This window comes from Hypanus sabinus, chromosome 29 (assembly GCF_030144855.1).
Source record: "Hypanus sabinus isolate sHypSab1 chromosome 29, sHypSab1.hap1, whole genome shotgun sequence".
In the NCBI taxonomy this organism is placed as follows: Eukaryota; Metazoa; Chordata; class Chondrichthyes; order Myliobatiformes; family Dasyatidae; genus Hypanus; species Hypanus sabinus.
The window spans coordinates 16,858,360-16,877,534 of NC_082734.1; the positions used below are offsets into that span (position 1 = coordinate 16,858,360).

At 41.2% G+C, this 19,175-nt stretch overlaps 1 protein-coding gene across 1 annotated transcript; it reads left to right on the forward strand.

Moving 5' to 3' along the window:
• Positions 1-5,830: 5,830 nt before the first annotated feature.
• Positions 5,831-19,015, forward strand: ndufa6 (NADH:ubiquinone oxidoreductase subunit A6). Its single transcript, XM_059953784.1, has 3 exons — positions 5,831-6,015; positions 16,958-17,073; positions 18,813-19,015. The coding sequence occupies exons 1-3, from the start codon at positions 5,883-5,885 to the stop codon at positions 18,942-18,944; spliced, it is 381 nt and encodes a 126-aa protein (XP_059809767.1). The 5' UTR covers positions 5,831-5,882; the 3' UTR covers positions 18,945-19,015.
• Positions 19,016-19,175: the final 160 nt, after the last annotated feature.

Below are 19,175 nucleotides of genomic sequence, written 5' to 3' on the forward strand. Positions count from 1 at the left end.
GTGAAGAATATCTTCAGCCAGAGAGCAACGAATCAGGAATTCATTGCCACAGACCATTGTAGGGCCCAGGTCATTGAGAATATTTAAAGTGGAGGTTGATAGGTTCTTCATCAGTCAGGACATCAAGGATTATGGGAGAAGACAGGAGAATGGGGTTGAGAGGAGCCCTCAACCTGGAATGGCAGAGCAGACCCAAAAGTCTAATTCTGTGTTCTGGAAAGGGTAAACTAGTCTGTGTGAAAATGGAGAGAGAGAGAGAGAGACTGTAGTATGTCGAATACTACATGTTGAATGCTGGGTAAACAACGTAGTCTTTGGGGTAACTGCAAGTCTTGCTTTGCTCATACGAGTGCTCAGTAGTGATGCAATTATTTTTGTCTGGGGGGGAGGGGGATTGTTGCTCGCTGCCACTTACTCGCGGGAGGGGGGAGTTGGGGGGACTTTGGGGTTCTAACATTTAACTGTCGTTCTTTCTTTGGGGGCATTCTTGTTTTTGTGGATGGCTGGCTGCAAAGAAAAAGCATTTCAGGATGTATATTGTATACATTTCTCCGACATTAAATCATACCTTTGAAAATGTGCTGCTACTGAAATATATTTCTTTGCCCATGTGCTGTTCCCATTAACCCTTCCTGTTCCACATTGGCATTGGTTTGTTACATGTACTGAGAGAGTGAAAAGCTTGTCTTGTGGACTATTCATACAGATCACAATGCAATGAGGTAGAACAAGGTTAAAACAATAACAAGTGTACAGGCTACAGGAGAAGTACAGTGCAGGTAAAGCAAGTGCAAGATTATAATGAGGTTGATTGTGAGGTCGAGAGCCCATTTTGTTGGAAAAGAGGTCCATTCAATCGAGAGTCTGTTAACAGCAGCACAGAATCTCTCCTTGCTCCTGATGTTACGTGCTTTCAGGCGTTTGTATCTTCTGCTCGATGGGAGAAGAGAGAATATTCAGGTTGGTTGGGTTCTTAGTTATGCTAGTTGCTTTACTGAGGCAGAAAGAAACAGAATCCATGGAGGTTTTTATGATATATACTAAGCAGGTGATGGCCATTCTGCTATTGAACCCTCTATCTCCTGCTGTTGCAGCCCATGCACAGCCTGCCCCTTTCGGTTCCAGAGCACCACTCTGCTTCTCTAGAACCTCTGCTTTCTCCTTTGACCTGCCTTCTATGTTTGTACCATTCCATTCTAGAATCTTCTCTTTTGAAAGCAAACCGTGTGTGCTGACTTGGATGAAGGCAGCTGTGAGTGTCAGCTGGTTCCCGTTGGCACCTTTGGGCGGCTGGGTGTGGGCACAAGGGGAAGGGGGTAGGCGGGACTCGGTGGAACCAGAGCAGAGGCCGCCCCTGGCGCGGTGGGATGGGGCAAGATGCTGGAGCAGCTTCAGAAGATCGACCAGCTAGGCCTGGCAGTGGACGAGGCGTTTTATTCGTGGACTACCAGGAGTTGTGAGAGGCTGAGGGCCATTCCCTCTGTCCGGCTGATGTTGAAGTGTTGCCGCTGCTTGTTGGCCTTCCTGGGGAGGGTGCTGTGCTTCAGGACGCTGGTGGCTTACTGGGGCTGGGCAACCAACTGGCTCAATGAATGGGTGGCAGAGTTCGAAGCCATAGCACATCTGGATTTGAAAATGCCGCTGGGGGTCCTGGAGATGAACAGGTAATGGACAAAGCGGCAGGGTGAAGTTTTATTGGTCAAAGAGCCGATTGCCCAGACCGAGGCAGAGGTGCCATCTTTCACTCAAACGTCCCGCAGTGCTACTTGTGAGAAGGCCAGGAATCCTAGGCCCATAGCACCAAAACAAAATGGCTTCATTTTATAACCTCACTGTTGGTGGACATTTGCTCTCTTTCCCCCTAACTGAGAGGAACTTTTTAAAAAAAAAACATTTTTTAATGTAGTCAAAAACTGCAGAGACCTATTGGGAGATTACTATAAGTTTGGTTGGGGGAAGAGGGAGGGAGATTTCTCAGAAGGTGGAACTGGGCTCTATAAGGGTCGAGAGATAGCTCAGTGAGGCCAGAAATGAGGACGGTTACTGGGGAGGATTGTCGAGTGACCTGGCTAGAGAAATGGGAAAGGGTATCAAGAGAGTCACAGGGAGAATGGAAAGATAAGGAAAAAAGAATTGGCTGCAATTGAATAGGCGTGTATCCTCGATGGACTGAATGGCCTAATTCTGCTCCTAAGAGCAATGGGATGTGGATGGTAAGTTAGCGGGGTGACGTTGGAGAAGGGCCAGGTGGTGCTACAAGGCCAGTGTTGTAGTGGGGAGAGCGGGTGGGGTGTTGGAGATGTTTGAATTGGAGACAAAATGTTTTGGGGATATCTACTACACACCCTCTCCTTTTCCCCAAGCCCTTCGCCCCTCCCACTGCCCCCACTCCTTTGTAGCTCCTCTCCCCATCCAACCCCCCCCCCCCCCCACTTCCTCACTGTCCTCTGTGCCGTGCACTGCTCAGCCCTCCGCTCTGTGTTTAGGAAAAGGTATAGCTACTATCGGAGCCTGCAGGATCAGATACTGCCACTTAACTGGGACCCGAGCACCCGCCTGAAGCAGGATCTAGCGGAGGCCATGGCCCTCAGGAAGTACCGCAATCATCTCCTCGACGTGCTGGAGTGGGCCAGCCAGTCTGCCGACAAACAGAGGTACACGGTGTCTGGCTCACAGCTGGGGCAGTCACAAAGCGACCATCCTTGCTGTTGCGGCGAGGCATCCGTTGCAAACCAACCCCCCCCCCCCCCCACCATCACCTGCTGCCGCAGCAGGATACAGGAGCGGAGGCCCTCACGTCCAGCTGGTGGGCAAAGACAAAGCTCTCCGAGATGTGTGTGGGGGTCAGTGAATCCCAGGATTGAGGGGGGGCTCTCTGAGTCCCCTCACAATGTCTTGTCTATCCCTTGGCCCAGGCTCATGTTATACCTAAGCAACATGCACAAAATGCTGGAGCAACTCAGCAGTCCGGGCGGCATCTATGGAAAAGAGTGAACAGTTGACGTTTCGGGCTGAGACCCTTCAGCAGGACCGGAGGAGAAAAAGAGGAGAGGTGGGGGAGGAGAGGAAGAAGCAGAAGGTAGCAGGTGGTAGGTGAAACTGGGAGAGGGAGGGGTGAAGTAAAGAGCTGGGCAGTTGATTGGTGAGAGAGATACAGGGCTGGAGAAGGGGGAATCTGATAGGCGAAGCCATGGAAGAAAGAAAAGGGGGAGAGGAGTTCCAGACGCAATGGACAGGCAAGGAGAGAGGGAAAGGGGAATGGGAATGGTGAAGTGGGGGATTTACCGGAAATTTGAGAAAATCAATGTTCATGCCATTGGTTTGGTGGCTACCCAGATGGAATATAAGGTGTTCCTCCAACCTGAGTGTGGCCTCATCACGACAGTGGAGACACGATCAGATTAAACACTATTCTGATTCCTATTCACAGGCTGTTAATAGCTGTGTGTGTTGAACTACAATTGCCCTGTCCCAGACTGGGATGTATACAGATGGGTGGGAGTAGGTTTGGGTCTGGCTGAATGACCCTCTGCTGATGTAAAATGGGCCTGGTCGATCAATCCCCACTGGTCCTGATGCTGCATTTCTACGGAGGGACGTTGGGGAGTGTTTTTGGGGCTTTGCTGGTGTGACTGGGGAGAGGAGAGTGGCTGCTTTTACAGCGGAGACCATCAGGGACTGCTGTTTATTGCAGGATCATAATTCAGGAGGGAGAGCTGGCCCGCAACCTCCAAGCAATGGAAGATCTTAAGAAGATCTGGAGACTCCTCATCAAAGAAGAGAAGCGACTGAGTGAGGAGCTGAAGAATTACCCAATGCAGAGTTTTATACAGGAAACCTCCAGCCCAGGCTCTCTGCCCGATTAGCCTTTTGTCCCATCTGCAAGATTCTTATAAATAATAAATAAAAGCATTCAAAGAAAGATAAGTTGACAATTTGTTTTAATAGCCCAGTGGTTTCTTAGACTGCAGACAAAACGGGTTTTGGGGAGTTATTTCTGAACAGGCCTTGTTGGAAATGGTACTTCACTCAAAAAGGTAAATAAAAATGTCACACGGCAACAATAGTTAAAAGTTGTGCTTGCGGAATGAAGGTTGCATGTAACGTTCAGACGTGGCACCAAATGGAGTGCACTGCCCTGGGAAGAGATGTTCACTTCATCTGCTGTTTCAGATGGAGTTGACAGCCCAAAGTAAGATGGGTGGCAGGGCAGGGAGTATGTGTGTATGTGTTTTGTGCTCTCACTGCATCCCCAATCCGATAACTGAACTCTCAACTGGCACCAGTGACAGCAGGTCATCTACTGTGTTTCAGTGGGTGGAACCTTCCTGTGCCTGGAGCACTTGCCACTTTTCTGACAGAGCTATGCTGAGGTGAAAGGGGTTTTGAAGCGACAAGTGCTCTTATAGGCCATGTTTTTAGACCGCTTCTGCACTGCTCTACACACGTTGAAAGTATGTTTATTATCGAAGTATATTTACAGTGTACAACCCTGAGATTCGTCTTCTTGCAGGCAGTCACAAAAGAAAGAAGCCCAATAGAACCCATCCAGAGAAAAACCCCACACGACAAGACCATCAAATAGCCAATGTGTGGGGGAAAAACTGAACACATCACGCGAACAATAGGAAGTCAACAAGTGGCATTAACTGCAGACGTTCCAACAGTGAATCCTCGGCTCTGTGCCGATGGCCACGGGCCACAGCTGCAGGGTCAGTTCAGCGCTGAGGCGGCCCGATCAACTCACGCAAATAGTAAAGGAAGAAGTAGTTGACAAAATGCACAAGGAACATGAACTGCGGAGTCCACAATTGTGGAATGTGTTCTGCGCTGAGGTGGCCCAATGGTTGCATAAGAACGTAAGAAATAGGATCAGGAGTCGGCCATCTGGCCCATCGAGCCTGCTCCGCCATTCAATAAGATCATGGCTGTTCTGGCCACGGACTCATCTCCCACCTACCTGCCTTTTCCCCATAACCCTTAATTCCCCTACTATGCAAAAATCTATCCAACCTTGTCTTAAACATATTTACTGAGGTGGCCTCCACTGCTTCATTGGGCAGAGAATTCCACAGGCATCAGCTGTTTCTGAACTCGACGGCTTGGGACCCAAGGCTTCTGCATCTTCCACCTGTGGGTAGAAGCTCGAGAGACCGGTCAATCCCAGGCAGACTGTTTGTTTACCGCTCGTCCTCAACAATTTCAACCTTGCTTGATACTTTCATTGGCTCGGAGCAATGGAGCCAACCATAGGTTCAAGTTCCACCATTAGGGATCAATAGAGAATCTCAACCATGCCCCACCCTCCCACCCCCAGGAGATCGCAGCAGTGGCAGATTGTTCAATTGGTTCAAAAATATATTAAGACCATAAGACAGGAGCAGAATTAGGCCATTCAGCCCATTGAATCTGCTCTTCCATTCCATCATGGCTGATCCTGGATCCCACTCAACCCTTTCTGGCTTTATCCTTTGACGCCCTGACTTATTAGGAAACGGTCAACTTCCTCTTTAAATATACCCGCAATCTGTGACAGAGCATTTCACAGATTTACTACTCTCTGGCTAAAAAATTTAATCTATTTTTATTGCTTACCCGCCTGCACTGTACCTCTTTAAATAATAACTCTGTTAACCCCGGCGCTTGTGATTGATGTAAATATTAACCAATAAATGAAGGGGAAATGACTCTCAGCAGCGGCAGAACTCGAAGTCAAATATCCACCAATTAGTGCAAAGAAGGGTGCAGATGACACATGATTGATGTAAATATTTACCAATCAGTACAAAGATGTGAAAACTTTACCCTGTTCTCATGAGGTACGCACCAATAACCTTCCAGTGGCCTCCCTCCGGCGGCGGACATTGCGCTTGAGTGAAATAATGGCGGCGGCCGGCCGCGCCGTTGCGGCTTCGGGAAAGGTGGTGAAGCCGTTCCTGTCCCGGGACCAGAGCGAAGCCAGGCGGCGGGTGCGGGAGTTGTACCGGGCATGGTACCGAGAGGTGCCCAACACCAGTAAGGAGCGGCGCTGCAGTGTGCACGGGGGTCGGGTCAAGGTCGGCGGGCGGCCGGTTGCCTGGCTGCGAGTCCGGGGAACCGCGGCCTAGACTGCCTGGCTCTATCGCCGGGATCTGGGAGTGGTTGAGGGGAGAGCCCCAATGTGGTCACTGACTACCCGGTCTTTTGGTAGGAGATGCCCCAGGGAAGGTTAATACTGGCTAGTGACGTCCTGGAATTTAAGCATAAAAATATAAGTAGGAAGCAAGTCTACAGGCACAGCGAGTAATTGGAAAGGAATATTAACGGAGTACTAACACTTCCTTTAGCTTTTAGTCTCACTGGGATTGTCAGAGGGTGGAGAGGCTTTGTAGGCAAAATGGCTGGGTAGAAATTAGATAGGTTTATGATTGGTAAAGGGGGTTAAGAAGGTCAGAGAATGGACTTTTAAAAAAACAAACATGACCGAATGGTGGAACAGACTCAATAGATGTGATGGCCTGAAACTGCTCCCATATCTTATGGTGTGATTCATTGTAAAACCAGAGAGGTTATGCAGACTGTGGATACTGGATTTTGGGGCAATGAACAATCTGTTGGAAGCAGTCAATGAGCAGAGAGGAATTGAAGTCCTCCTTCATGATTTAGATCCAAAACATTGACAATTCCTGTCCTCCCTCAGATATTGCTCAACCCACTAACTTCTTCCAGCAAACTGTTTGTCAATCAGGAGGTTATGCTACTGTTATATAGGGTCTATAGGGTTATATAGGGTCTTGGTGATATCTTAATTCCAATAATCTCTTTGTAAAACCAAGTCTGTATTGAATGTACAATTACTGAGTTTTCTTGGGCAGAGATTTCAGAAGATTTCTAGACTCTGGGTAAGAAATTTCCTCTCGTCCCAGCCCTGCATGGCAAACCTCTGGTTTTGAGTCTGGTTCTAGACAGCTCAGCTAGCAGAAGCTTCATCCCCTGTCAGACCCTAAGATTTTAGAATCTGAGGGTTAATTCTCATTGTATTAGCAATGTTACTCCTATGTCTTATGGTCATTATCAGAATTGATCTTGAGGGTTATTGTACTCCTGAGCAGTATAGAAGTATACAGGTCCTCTCTAGGTTCCTGCAGGGTTTTGTTCATTTGAACCATTCATAACTTAATCAGTTCACAAATCACAAATCGGAAATACTGCCGTGAATGGAGTTCCCACGTCGCTGAGGTTTCCCGTAGCAGCTACTGTCTGATTGTTTATCAGTATAGGCTGTGCAAAAGATGGGTGTTTGTAAGCTGAGTCGGGATGTTCCAGATGTGATCGCAGGAACATCCCATAAAGTTGGAGCAAGACATCTCTACTGCGATAAATCCTCTTCACAGTCAAATTCAGTTTATTGTCATTCAACCATATATGCGTATACCACCAAATGAAACAATGTTCCTCCAAACCAAGGTGTGCAAGACAGTGGATGTAATTCACACACAATGTAATAATGCCTCAAATAAAGTAACAAATAATGTGTATATACTATGCACGTAATAAACAGTGTAATGCTTACCTGCCGATCACCTCCCTCTGGTGGTGCTCATCCTTTTCTTTTTTCCATGGCCTTCTGTCCTCTCCTATCAGACTCACCCCCTTGTATCTCTCTCACCAATCAACTTCCCATCTTTTTACTTCATCCTCCCCCTTCAGGTTTCACCCATCACCTTGCGGTACTCTCTCCCCCACCCCCCCCACCCCACCTCTTCAATTTCCTCCTCAGACATGAGGAAACCCGTCCCTGGAGCTGGGAGGCTGGAAAAGGCCACATGGGCACAGGAGGAGCATGCAAACTCATCGGAGGTTGGGTCTGAATCCAAGTTGCTGGAGCGGTGAGGCGGTTGCTGTGCTGCCAAACAGCAGGGAGCACCTGGCTTCCCTCATGTCCATCGGAAAGGCTGTAGGCTCCGGGTAACCTATCTGCCTGTGGAGCGAGTGCTGTTGGTCCCCTGCAGCGGCCTGCACTGATTGTCCACGTGCACCCCTGAGCCTCTTCTCAGAGCTGTGTGTGTGAGATTCATTGCTGCAAGAGCACAGACAGAAGGTGGGGATTTGCTGGAGCTCTGCAACTCAAAGTACTATCGGAAACATATCTCCCCCCGCAACATCAGTGCCCTCGGAAACCTATCTCCCCCCGCGACATCAGTGCCCTCGGAAACCTATCTCCCCCCGCGACATCAGTGCCCTCGGAAACCTATCTCCCCCCGCGACATCAGTGCCCTCGGAAACCTATCTCCCCCCGCGACATCAGTGCCCTCGGAAACCTATCTCCCCCCGCGACATCAGTGCCCTCGGAAATGCATCTCCCCCTCAGAACCATAAATTGTTAGACCTACCATTTACAGCATTGATCTCATTCTTGGGGGCACATCCTGAGCACTGAGAGGTGCACACATTTTTAAATACTTAACAGCTAGCTGCAGTAGCCAGTTGTACAACCCTACTCTGCCATTCAACTGAATCATGACCTATCTGACTCGCCTCATTTTCCCTGATAACCTCGGGGCTTTCTGCACTATCGTGGAACAAATTACCATCAACGTTTTTTTCTTATCATTTTATTCTCTATCTTCAGTCATTCCAGAGCTCAAGTGCTGGAAATATCGATGCAACTCCCTATGCTACATACTTGGCGTGCTATTTTGGCGCCAAAAGAGGGCTGCCCAGGACAATCCTTGCTGATTCAATTTGACACAAACAACGCATTTCACTGTATGTTTCAATGTACCTGTGACATATAAAACTAATTTCAGAGGGGGCGGAGTTTCAAGATGGCAACGTAGACATCTGCCTTTTAGGCACTCTTCATCTTTTCAACTATAATCACCCTTTAATCAAACCTTTTCGTACTTAATCATATGGGTTGTTACTTACGATTTACTTTTTTTTTCTAAAACAATATTTGATCTAATCTTTCTAAACTTAAAATGGCTACAGCTAAGAAATCATCTAAAGACCCTTTATCTCTCGATGCAATTTCTAATCTGGATACTAAGCTTGCAAGTTTGGAAAGTAAATTGGAAAGTAAAGCGGTAAATTTGGAAAGTAAACTGGCAAGTTTGGAAAATAAACTTACCACGAAAATGTCTGAACTTGAAGGAGTTGTTAGATCGCTTGATACCAAGCTTCAATCGCAGGCATCGGATATTCAACGGCATGAAGACAAGATCATGACTCTTGAGAAGTTAATTTGTGAAAAAATACGTACAATTGAAACGTTGGAGAAGAAGGTACTGTCGACTGCTAGAACAGGTGATCAGTATAAGTTTAAAATTACCGATCTTGAAAACCGATCTCGCAGACAGAATTTGCGAATCATCGGGCTTCCCGAGAAAGTTGAGTCCGGTGACTTAACTGAATTTTTCTCTAACTTATTATGGGAAGTTTTCGGTGATGAAGCTTTGCAGGCTAAACCTATTATCGATCGTGCCCACAGAGTTGCGAGATTTTCGGCTACGGGTGACAAGCCACGAGCTGTGATTGTTCGCCTCCATTATCCTCGGGAGAAAGAGCTTTTAATCCGATTAGCTCGTCAGAAAGGTATGATTTCTCACAGAAACTTTAAGCTTCGTATTGTTGAAGATTATTCATTTGAAGTAATGAAAGCGAGAATCGCTTTTAAACCAGTGATGGCAGAGATTCATTCGATTGGACTTAAACAAGCTTTAAGATACCCAGCGAATCTCAGAATTACGTTGAGTGACAACAGTCAGCGCTTCTTCAATACTCCGGAAGAAGCGAAGAAATTCATCGAAGAATATCGATCTTCTAGTATAAGTTGAACTATGTGTTATGTTGAAGAATTTTTGGAGAGAAGATGCCATTTCGTTTTGGGTTTTAACCTATGAAGCTGTGTTGTAGCTTCTTACTTTGGTCTATAGATCTGTTTTTTTTTATTATTATCATGGTTTATAGATGCTTTTTAAATTTTTCTATAATGTCTTTTTTCTTATTTTTTTCTCTGTATTGGATATACATGTTTATATTTTGTGATAATGACTTATTTTTTTTAAGATGTCATTTCTTCTTCCCATAAGACCTTGCTTTCCGTAAGCATTTATTTGTTTGCAAATGTTTTGGATTTTTTGGACTTTTTTTTATATTGTAGTGACTATTGAATCCTTTTTTAATCCTATTTTGATGACTTTTTATTAAATTTTTTAATAGATTGAACTTACATTTATATTTTGTAATATGGTTTTCTCAAACTGTCGTTTCTTCTTCCCATAAGTCTTTGCTTCTGAAACGTCATTTTTCTTGTATTTGAATATGGAATCTTTTTTTAAAGGTATATTACACTTTTTCAAACTTTAATGTTTATCCGTTTTTATTAACGATCTTTTGCTTTACTATATTACTTTTTTTCATTTTGATTGATATATATATATATATTTTTGCAACCCTGTACTTTAATCTGGGTGTTATATAGTTTCTTTTTATATTTTCATGGAGTTGCCATCTTGAAATGGGGGTAATATTAGTATTAGTTTATGCGCCTGCCGCTTGGCTTTTTTTCAAGGGGTTGGGGGAGGGGGTAGGGATCTTTTTTCATGCTTTTGCTTTTTATTTTTTTGCTTTTAGTTCATGGGCCGACTTTAAATTATTAATATTGGTGAGGAGTCATGTTCTTCGGTTGCTCCTTCTGTATCATTATTCCTTCTTCCTGAATTATGGGTTATGTGTCTTTTTAACCTTTTATGATATATACAATTAATATTGGCATGATGGACAAGTCTATTAATTTTATTTCTTGGAATACTAATGGTTTAAATCATCCGATTAAACGTAAAAAAAATTTAAAGTATTCCATAGACTAAATGCTAATATTATCTTTGTACAGGAGACCCATATTAGGAAGGAGGACAATCAACGCTTTTTTAGGTTCTGGAAGGGTCAACAATTTCACTCGAATTGTACTGCTAAAATTAGGGGTGTGTCTATTTTTATAGACCCCTCAATTTCATTTATACATTATGAAATTATATCTGATCCACAGGGCAGATTCTTGTTGATTACTGGTTCACTTTTTAATCGAAAAGTGGCTTTAGTTAATATTTATGCTCCAAACTTTGACTGCCCTGAATTTTTTAACCGTTTATTTACTTCCCTTCCTAATCTAAATGAATATATGTTGATAATGGGTGGAGATTTCAATTGTTGTTTGAATCCTTTGATGGATAGATCTAAATCTATTCGAATTCTTCCGAATAGATCAGCTTTACTTATTAATTCTTTTATGGTCGATTCGGGAATTACTGAAATATGGCGGTTTTTGAATCCTAAAGATAAAGAATTTTCGTTTTTTTTCACATGTATATCATAGTTATTCTAGAATTGATTATTTCCTTATTGATCATCGTTTATTAACAGATGTTACTGATTGTAAATACGACTCTATTGCCATTTCGGATCATGCACCTTTGAAGTTATCTATCAAGATTTCGGACTCTTCCATTAATACTAGATCTTGGAGACTCAACGCTACTTTGCTTCAAGATCCAGAATTTATTACCTTTATAAAACAGAAAATTGACTTATTTTTTTCAACAAACTATACCGAAGAAATTGACAGAGGAATACTTTGGGATTCTTTTAAGGCTTTTATCTGTGGACAAATTATCTCATATTCCGCTGGTAAAAGAAAACAAAGATATTTAGATATAGCTTTATTAGTGGATAAAATTAAAGAAATTGATAAGATTTACTCCGTGACTCCTACCAAAGAACTTTATAAGAAGAGAGTTGAGCTTCAAATGGAACATAGCTTATTGTTATCTTCTTCAATTGAGAATCAATTAATTAAGACCAGGGCTCAATTTTATATTCATAGTGACCGAACTGGTAAATTGTTAGCTAACCAATTAAAAGCTATTTCGACTAAGCGACAAATTATTAAAATTCGTAAACAAGACGGTAATTTGACTACTGATCATAAAGAAATCAATAATGCTTTCCAAGATTTTTATAAATCTTTATATCAATCAGAATTTGATGGCGATCTGTCTATGATGGATAATTTTTTTAACAATTTGAATATTCCCAAACTGACAGATGAAGATCGAAGTTTGTTTGATGCTCCTATTTCTATGGCTGAAGTAGGAGAGGCTATTTCATCAATGAATTCAGGGAAAGCTCCTGGTCCTGATGGTTATATTATAGAATTCTTTAAAACTTTTTCTTCTTTGGTTTCCCCTTGGTTATGTGAAATCTTTAATGATGCATTCATTAAGAAGAGATTACCCCAGTCTTTTTATGAAGCTACTATTTCTTTAATTCTTAAAAAAGATAAGGATCCTACTTTATGTGCATCTTATCGCCCTATATCGCTATTAAATGTAGACTCTAAGATTCTTACAAAAATTTTAGCTATTAGGTTAGAAAAGATACTATCACAGATTATTTCAGGAGATCAAACTGGTTTTATTAGGAACCGATATTCCTTTTTTAATGTTAGAAAATTTGATTTGTTGATTAATATAATTTATACTTCTCCACCCACAATCTCAGAATGTGTTATTTCATTAGATGGTGAAAAAGCTTTTGATAGAGTTGAATGGACATACTTATTTAATGCCTTGAAAAATTTTAATTTTAGCTCTAATTTTATATCATGGATTAAATTAATATATTATAAACCTGTTGCTTCTGTTCTTACGAATAACTATAGATCCTCTTTTTTTCAATTATCTTGTGGTACGAGACAAGGTTGTCCCTTAAGTCCTTTATTATTTAATATTGCATTAGAACCTTTAGCCATTGCTATTCGTGAATCTCCTAATATTTTTGGTATTACCCGTAATGAGAAGTTATACAAGTTATCACTTTATGCTGATGACTTGTTGTTATATATTTCTGATCCGGATAGGTCTATTCCCGCTATTCTATCCTTGTTGGTTCAATTTGGTAGTTTCTCTGGTTACAAACTAAATTTGGACAAGAGTGAATTATTTCCTTTAAATGCGCAAACTTTACTGAATGACAGGATACCATTTGAAGTTGTTACTGATAACTTCATCTATTTAGGTATAAAAATTACCAAGAAATATAAAGATTTATTCAGATTGAATTTTTTACCTATGCTTCATCAAATTCAACAACTTACTACTAGATGGTCTCCTTTATCCTTATCATTAGTTGGTCGGATCAATGCTATTAAAATGATGATTTTACCGAAATTTTTATATTTATTTCAAGCCTTACCAATTTTTATTCCTAAATCTTTTTTTGATAACATTGATTCAAAAATTTCCTCATTTGTGTGGCAAAATAAAAATCCCAGATTAAGTAAAAGACAGTTACAGAAATCTAAAAAGGATGGTGGTTTAGCTTTGCCTAATTTTAGATTTTATTATTGGGTGAATAATATTCGAAATTTAATATATTGGAAACTAGATATAGACTCACCATTGTGCCCACAGTGGGTAAATTTAGAATGTAATGATGCACAAGGATATTCTTTATTCTCTGTTCTTGGTTCTTCTCTCCCTGCTGATTTAGTTAAATTCAATAAACAGATATCTAACCCTATTGTCAAACATACATTACGAATTTGGTTTCAATTTCATAAGTTTTTTACTCTGAAAAACTTTGTTCTTGATAGCCCTATCTTACTTAATTTTTTTTTAAACCTTCTTTAACAGATCAAGCTTTTAGCATATGGAAAAGGAAAGGTATAATATGTTTTCGTGATCTTTTTTTTTGAAGGTAGTTTGATGTCTTTTGACCAACTTTCCAACAAATTTAAGTTACCTAAATCTAATTTTTCTAGATATTTACAAATTAGAAATTTTTTATATAAAGTTTTACCATCCTTTCCTATTTCAACTTTGATAGATTTTTCAGATATGATTTTTACTTTAAATCCCTGTCAGAAGGGATTGGTGGCTCTTATTTATAATATGATTATGAAGATACAACCAGAGGTATCGAGTAAAATTAAACAGGAATGGGAAAAAGAACTTCAATACAATATATCAACGGAAAAATGGGGAAAAATTTTACAAATGGTTAATTCTTCTTCTATATGTGCTAAACATGCTTTAATTAAGGTCATACATAGAGCTCATATGTCTAAAGATAAGCTTGCTCGATTTTACTCTCAAGTTAACCCTCAATGTGACAGATGTCATTTAGAAGTGGCTTCATTGACCCATATGTTTTGGTCATGTCCTACCTTACATAACTATTGGAAGGACATATTCGCTACCATTTCCTCAATTTGGAATATTGATTTACAACCTCATTTTATCACTGCAATTTTTGGTATACCAAATGAGGATGATAGTCGACTTTCCCCTTCAATTAGATGAATGATTGCCTTTGCAACATTAATGGCCAGAAGGTCTATATTACAAAATTGGAAAGAAGTAAATCCTCCTACGACATTTCAGTGGTTCCCTCAAACTATTTCTTGTCTGAGTTTAGAAAAAATTAGAAGTACTATTTTCGATTCATCAATTAAATTTGAAGAAACTTGGGGACTGTTTATTCGACATTTTCATATGAATTAATTTAGCTGCTTCCAGACCTTTTCTCTTTTTATTCTTGTTCTGGTATGGAGTTCCGGAGTTCTTGACACTATCATATACATATAAACTATTATTATTGCCCATGTTTAGTTTAGGTTTATTATTTTTTTATATATATATTTTTTCTTGCATTTTTATATATTTTTTTCTTTTGTTGACTATTCTTAATCCCTTTCATGTATAATCAATATAGGTTAGATTGATTATTATATGATCTTTTTTTTGCTGATAGTTTAATAAGATATTGTTATCTTGTTATTAATTTAACTTTAAGTTTAATGTACTCGTAACCTATTTAATATAATACTATGTAATGTTTTTTTTATATATGAAATTCAATAAAAAGATTGGAAAAGAAAAAAACAAAAAGAAAACTAATTTCATCTTATCTACCTAAGCCCCCTGCAGGTGGTTATTCTGCCTCCCAGAACAGCTGAGCTTCCACTGTTTAATACTTGAAGCACAATTTATTTTGATTCCAGGGTCTGGCCAGATCCTCCTCCCAGCTGAGTGTATTTGTGCTTCCATTTCCTTTTCCACTTTATGTCAGATAATGTTGTTTCCATTAAGTTTCCTGCTTTGTTGCCCAGGATTAGGTCCAGAAGTTTCCTTTCTTCGGCTGCAGACACACAGATAGATAACATTTTCATGAAATCCTCTTCTTCCCTGGCTTCTCTTATCACACTTACACATTCCCATTTGTATTGCATCTTAATGAAGAAATGTAAAGGCCAGTTTTTGCACAGCAAGATCTCAAACATCAATTATATAATCACCAAATCTGATCCAAGGTATTGCCTGAGGAACCAGGACTTCGACCTCATCTGTTCTTTGCCTCGTGTTATCTTGCGTTCACTTGGAAAGGAAGATGATTATTGGTTTAACTTGTCACCAAATAAATGGCTCTCTCACTTCCTCATTAATTTACTGATGGGTCATTTTGACCAAGACCAAGGAGATGATTATGGACTTCAGGAGGAAACCAGAGGTCCATGCACCAGTCCTTATTGGAATATCAGAGATGGAGAGTGTCAGTATCTTTGAACTTTTTGGTGTGATTATTTTAGAGGATCTGTCCTGTGTCCAGCATGGAAGTGCAGTTATGAGGAAGGAAAGCTGTGCCTCTACTATCTTTGGAATTTGCAAAGATTTGGCGTGACACCTAAAACTTTGATAAACATTTGTAGATGTGTGGTGGAGAGTATATTGACTGTTTTCATCACGGCCTGGTATGGAAACGCCAATGCTCTTGAAAGGAAAATCCTATAAAAAGTAGTGGATACAGCCCAGTCCATCACAGGTAAAAACCCTCCCACCATTGTGGACATCTACATGGAGTGCCGTTTGCAAGAAAGCAGCATCCATCATCAGGGACTCCACTACCCAGGCTGCCATTAGGAAGAAGGTACAGGAGCCTCAGGATTCACCACCAGGTTCAGGAACTCTTATTACCCGTCAACCATCAGGCTCTTAAAGAGGATAACCACACAACTTCACTTGCCTCATCACTGAACTGTTCTCACAACCTATAGATTCACTTTCAAGGACTCTTTATCTCATGTTCTTGATATTTATTGCTGCTTATTATTATTATTCTCTTTTTGCATTGGCACAGTTTGTTGTCTTTTCCACTCTGGTGGAATGCTGAAGTTGGTTTGGTCTTTCATTGATTCTATTACGGGTATAATTTTATGGATTTATTGAGTATGCCTGCAAGAAAATGAGTCTCAGGGTTGTACATGGTGATATATGTAATTGGGTAATAAATTTACTTTGAACTTTGCATTGTGTGCGTCAGTCCCTAGCATAGATCTTAAACTTAATGGTACGAAGATGGTTGGCAACACTGCCTGCCAAGCCTTGGCTGATGATGATTAGGATTTCTGTTGCAGTTTTCAGAGCTTTACAATGTCTCAGATCACCTCGTATCCAGTGACCTATCCTAGCAGAACTGTAACATAGTGGAACTGCAATCCTAGCACGCTTAGCCTGTGCTTGACGTCTGAAAGCACGATCCGTGTAGAGCTGTGGTTAAAGCTTGTGACCGTGGGGAATGAGAGCCAGATACTCTTTGTAAGCGAGAGGACAGCCTGGTACTGACACACTTAAACCATGGGATGATATTTTTTCTCTGCAGTTGTTATGAGCTGGTTGACCAATAACCAAGCCAGAACTGTTGCTCAGTATGCTGAGTTATGATCAGCTACAAGTCCCAGAAAAAAGGATAATAAAATCTGTTCAGGTTGTGTTCGGATAGAAAGAATCTTTTGAAAAGTCTATATTCTGACTTTGCTCAGTTGGGCCAAATGTCGTTTCTATGCCTTCTGAGAGAGTGGTGGAATCCTGCAGCATTTGATCACTGCTTGATGTTTGGTATTGTGTCTCCTCTGCAGTACGGAAGTTCCATCTGGATATCTCAGTCAAACAAGGACGTGATAAAGTGCGGGAGATATTTATGAGAAACGCCCATGTCACTGACCCCAGGGTTATCGACATTCTGGTGATTAAGGTACAATCTCTTTTGATTCACTTGAAGCTCAGCTGTTTTTAGCTTTTCACTCTGAACTATTTCTGTCCAGGTTCAGGTCAGACAAATGCTCACTTGCCTTTAGCTTTGCCTACTTCTTTACTCATTTTATGCTTAAGGTTAAAATAGTTAACAAAGCCCACAGGGATCAATGCTGAGGTGAACAGGGGGGAATTCATCATGCTGTGAACACTGCCTCTCAAAGGTTCCTTTACCTTGAGTGCCCTAATCAAATTGGTTCATTCCATAATATTAAATCCAGAATTGCCTTTTTATTTGTGGGATCCACCACATGCTGTTCCAAAAAGCATTCTGATAGACCTTCTAGAAGTTATTTATCTTGAATTTCACAGTCTACCTACATATTGAAGTACACCCATGACCACTGTAACAATACCTTTCTTACGTGCCTGTTCTACCTCTTGTTACTCTTGCAATTGTAGGAGGGGACTATGTTGAAAAATAAATGTGCTAGATTTTCTAAAATTGACTCCTACCTTAGGCCACAAACTTATTAATCATCCCTTGTATGATACCCAAGTACAACTATATTTCTCTTCCCTCTCCCCTCTCAAATGGCTCCCTGAATCACAGGCTACCATTAGGTTGCTCATCCTTCCTGCAGACCCTGCTCTCACCCACACGGAGTAAGAATTTCAGTCCTGTTAGACAAGCTTGAGGACTGAGGCTCCTCCAGTTCTACCTCTTGATGTTGACCATAGAATTTGAAACAGTTAATCTAATGGGTATGACTGCCACCTGAATCACAGTATCCAAGTAACTCCACCCCTCCATGGTGTGTCACGGTGTTTGAAGCTCAGGTTCCAGGTGATCAATTTAGAGCTCGAGTTCCTCAAGCTGCAGACATTGTAAACAGGAACTATGTTGGGGTCCACCAGCAACCTCAACTGCATCCCTGCTTTATTTAATTAGTTGTAGTTTTATTGTCAACCACATTTTCAGTAACCTTGTTTAAGTCCCAACTACACAGCAATTAGTCTAGTAGTTTAAAAAAACTTCTTGCCGAAGCTCCTCAAGCCAAAGCCTTATAGCTCAGCCACTCCACTTGCACTCGCCTCCCTTTCATTAGCAGTTGCTGTCCAATTAGCCAATCAACCAACATTTTGCCGTAATATGGTTATGTGACGCTTATTTCTTTTATAAATGTGCATGCCAATAAAGTGGTAATTAAGATGATAATAAAGCAAAATCCTATAGAGACTTGTAGGATAGATTCACATATCATTAAAAGTAAAACTGTAGGTTAATAATAAACAGAAACCAAGCAGTGGGATTTATAGCTGGAGTAACGGAATTCTGAAGCGATTAAGTTAAACTTGTATAGAAATAAAAACAAAGTGCAGCTCAGGCAGAATCTGTGGAAAAAGAAACAGCTGATGTTTCAGGTTGGGGGATTTCCCATCTGCACTTGATCACAGATGTTCCCCATGTCCTCCTCAAATTCTCTGGAGGTTAAACACGTTGGATTTCTAACTCTCTCTCCATTCCTAAGAGAGGTTAGTAACGTAAAATGCTGACTCTGCTTCTTCCTTTGCCTGACCTAAATATTTTTGGAATTTTCTGCTGTTGTATCGGAACTTGCAAAGGACTTTTGCATTGTCCACACTTCTGATTTAGCCACAGTTCCATTTACTTTATCACCCCATCTTTGGTCGTTCATACTCCCTAATTTCATGCCCTGTTGGTTTTTCCATTTCCAGGGTAAAATGGATCTTGAAGAAACGATTAAAGTTTGGAAGCAGAGGACGCACATCATGCGTTACTTCCACGAGACAGAGACTCCTCAACCTACCGACTTCCTATCTAGATTCTTCGCAGGCCACGATGTGTAAATAATGAGGCAGTGTCTATTGTAAAATAAAGATATTCAAAAGTAATAAATCTGATGGATTTAGTCTCCCTAGAGATGTCTCATGTAGTTACTTTGACGCAAATTCATTGTTTTACAGCCAGTGATCTCTTGTATCCCCAGGTAATTTCCCATCTGGATCTGAGTCTGGCTTCTAAAAGGTTGGGTCACAACTTCATGGTGCTTCACACCAGTGTACCTTAGATCAACTCTT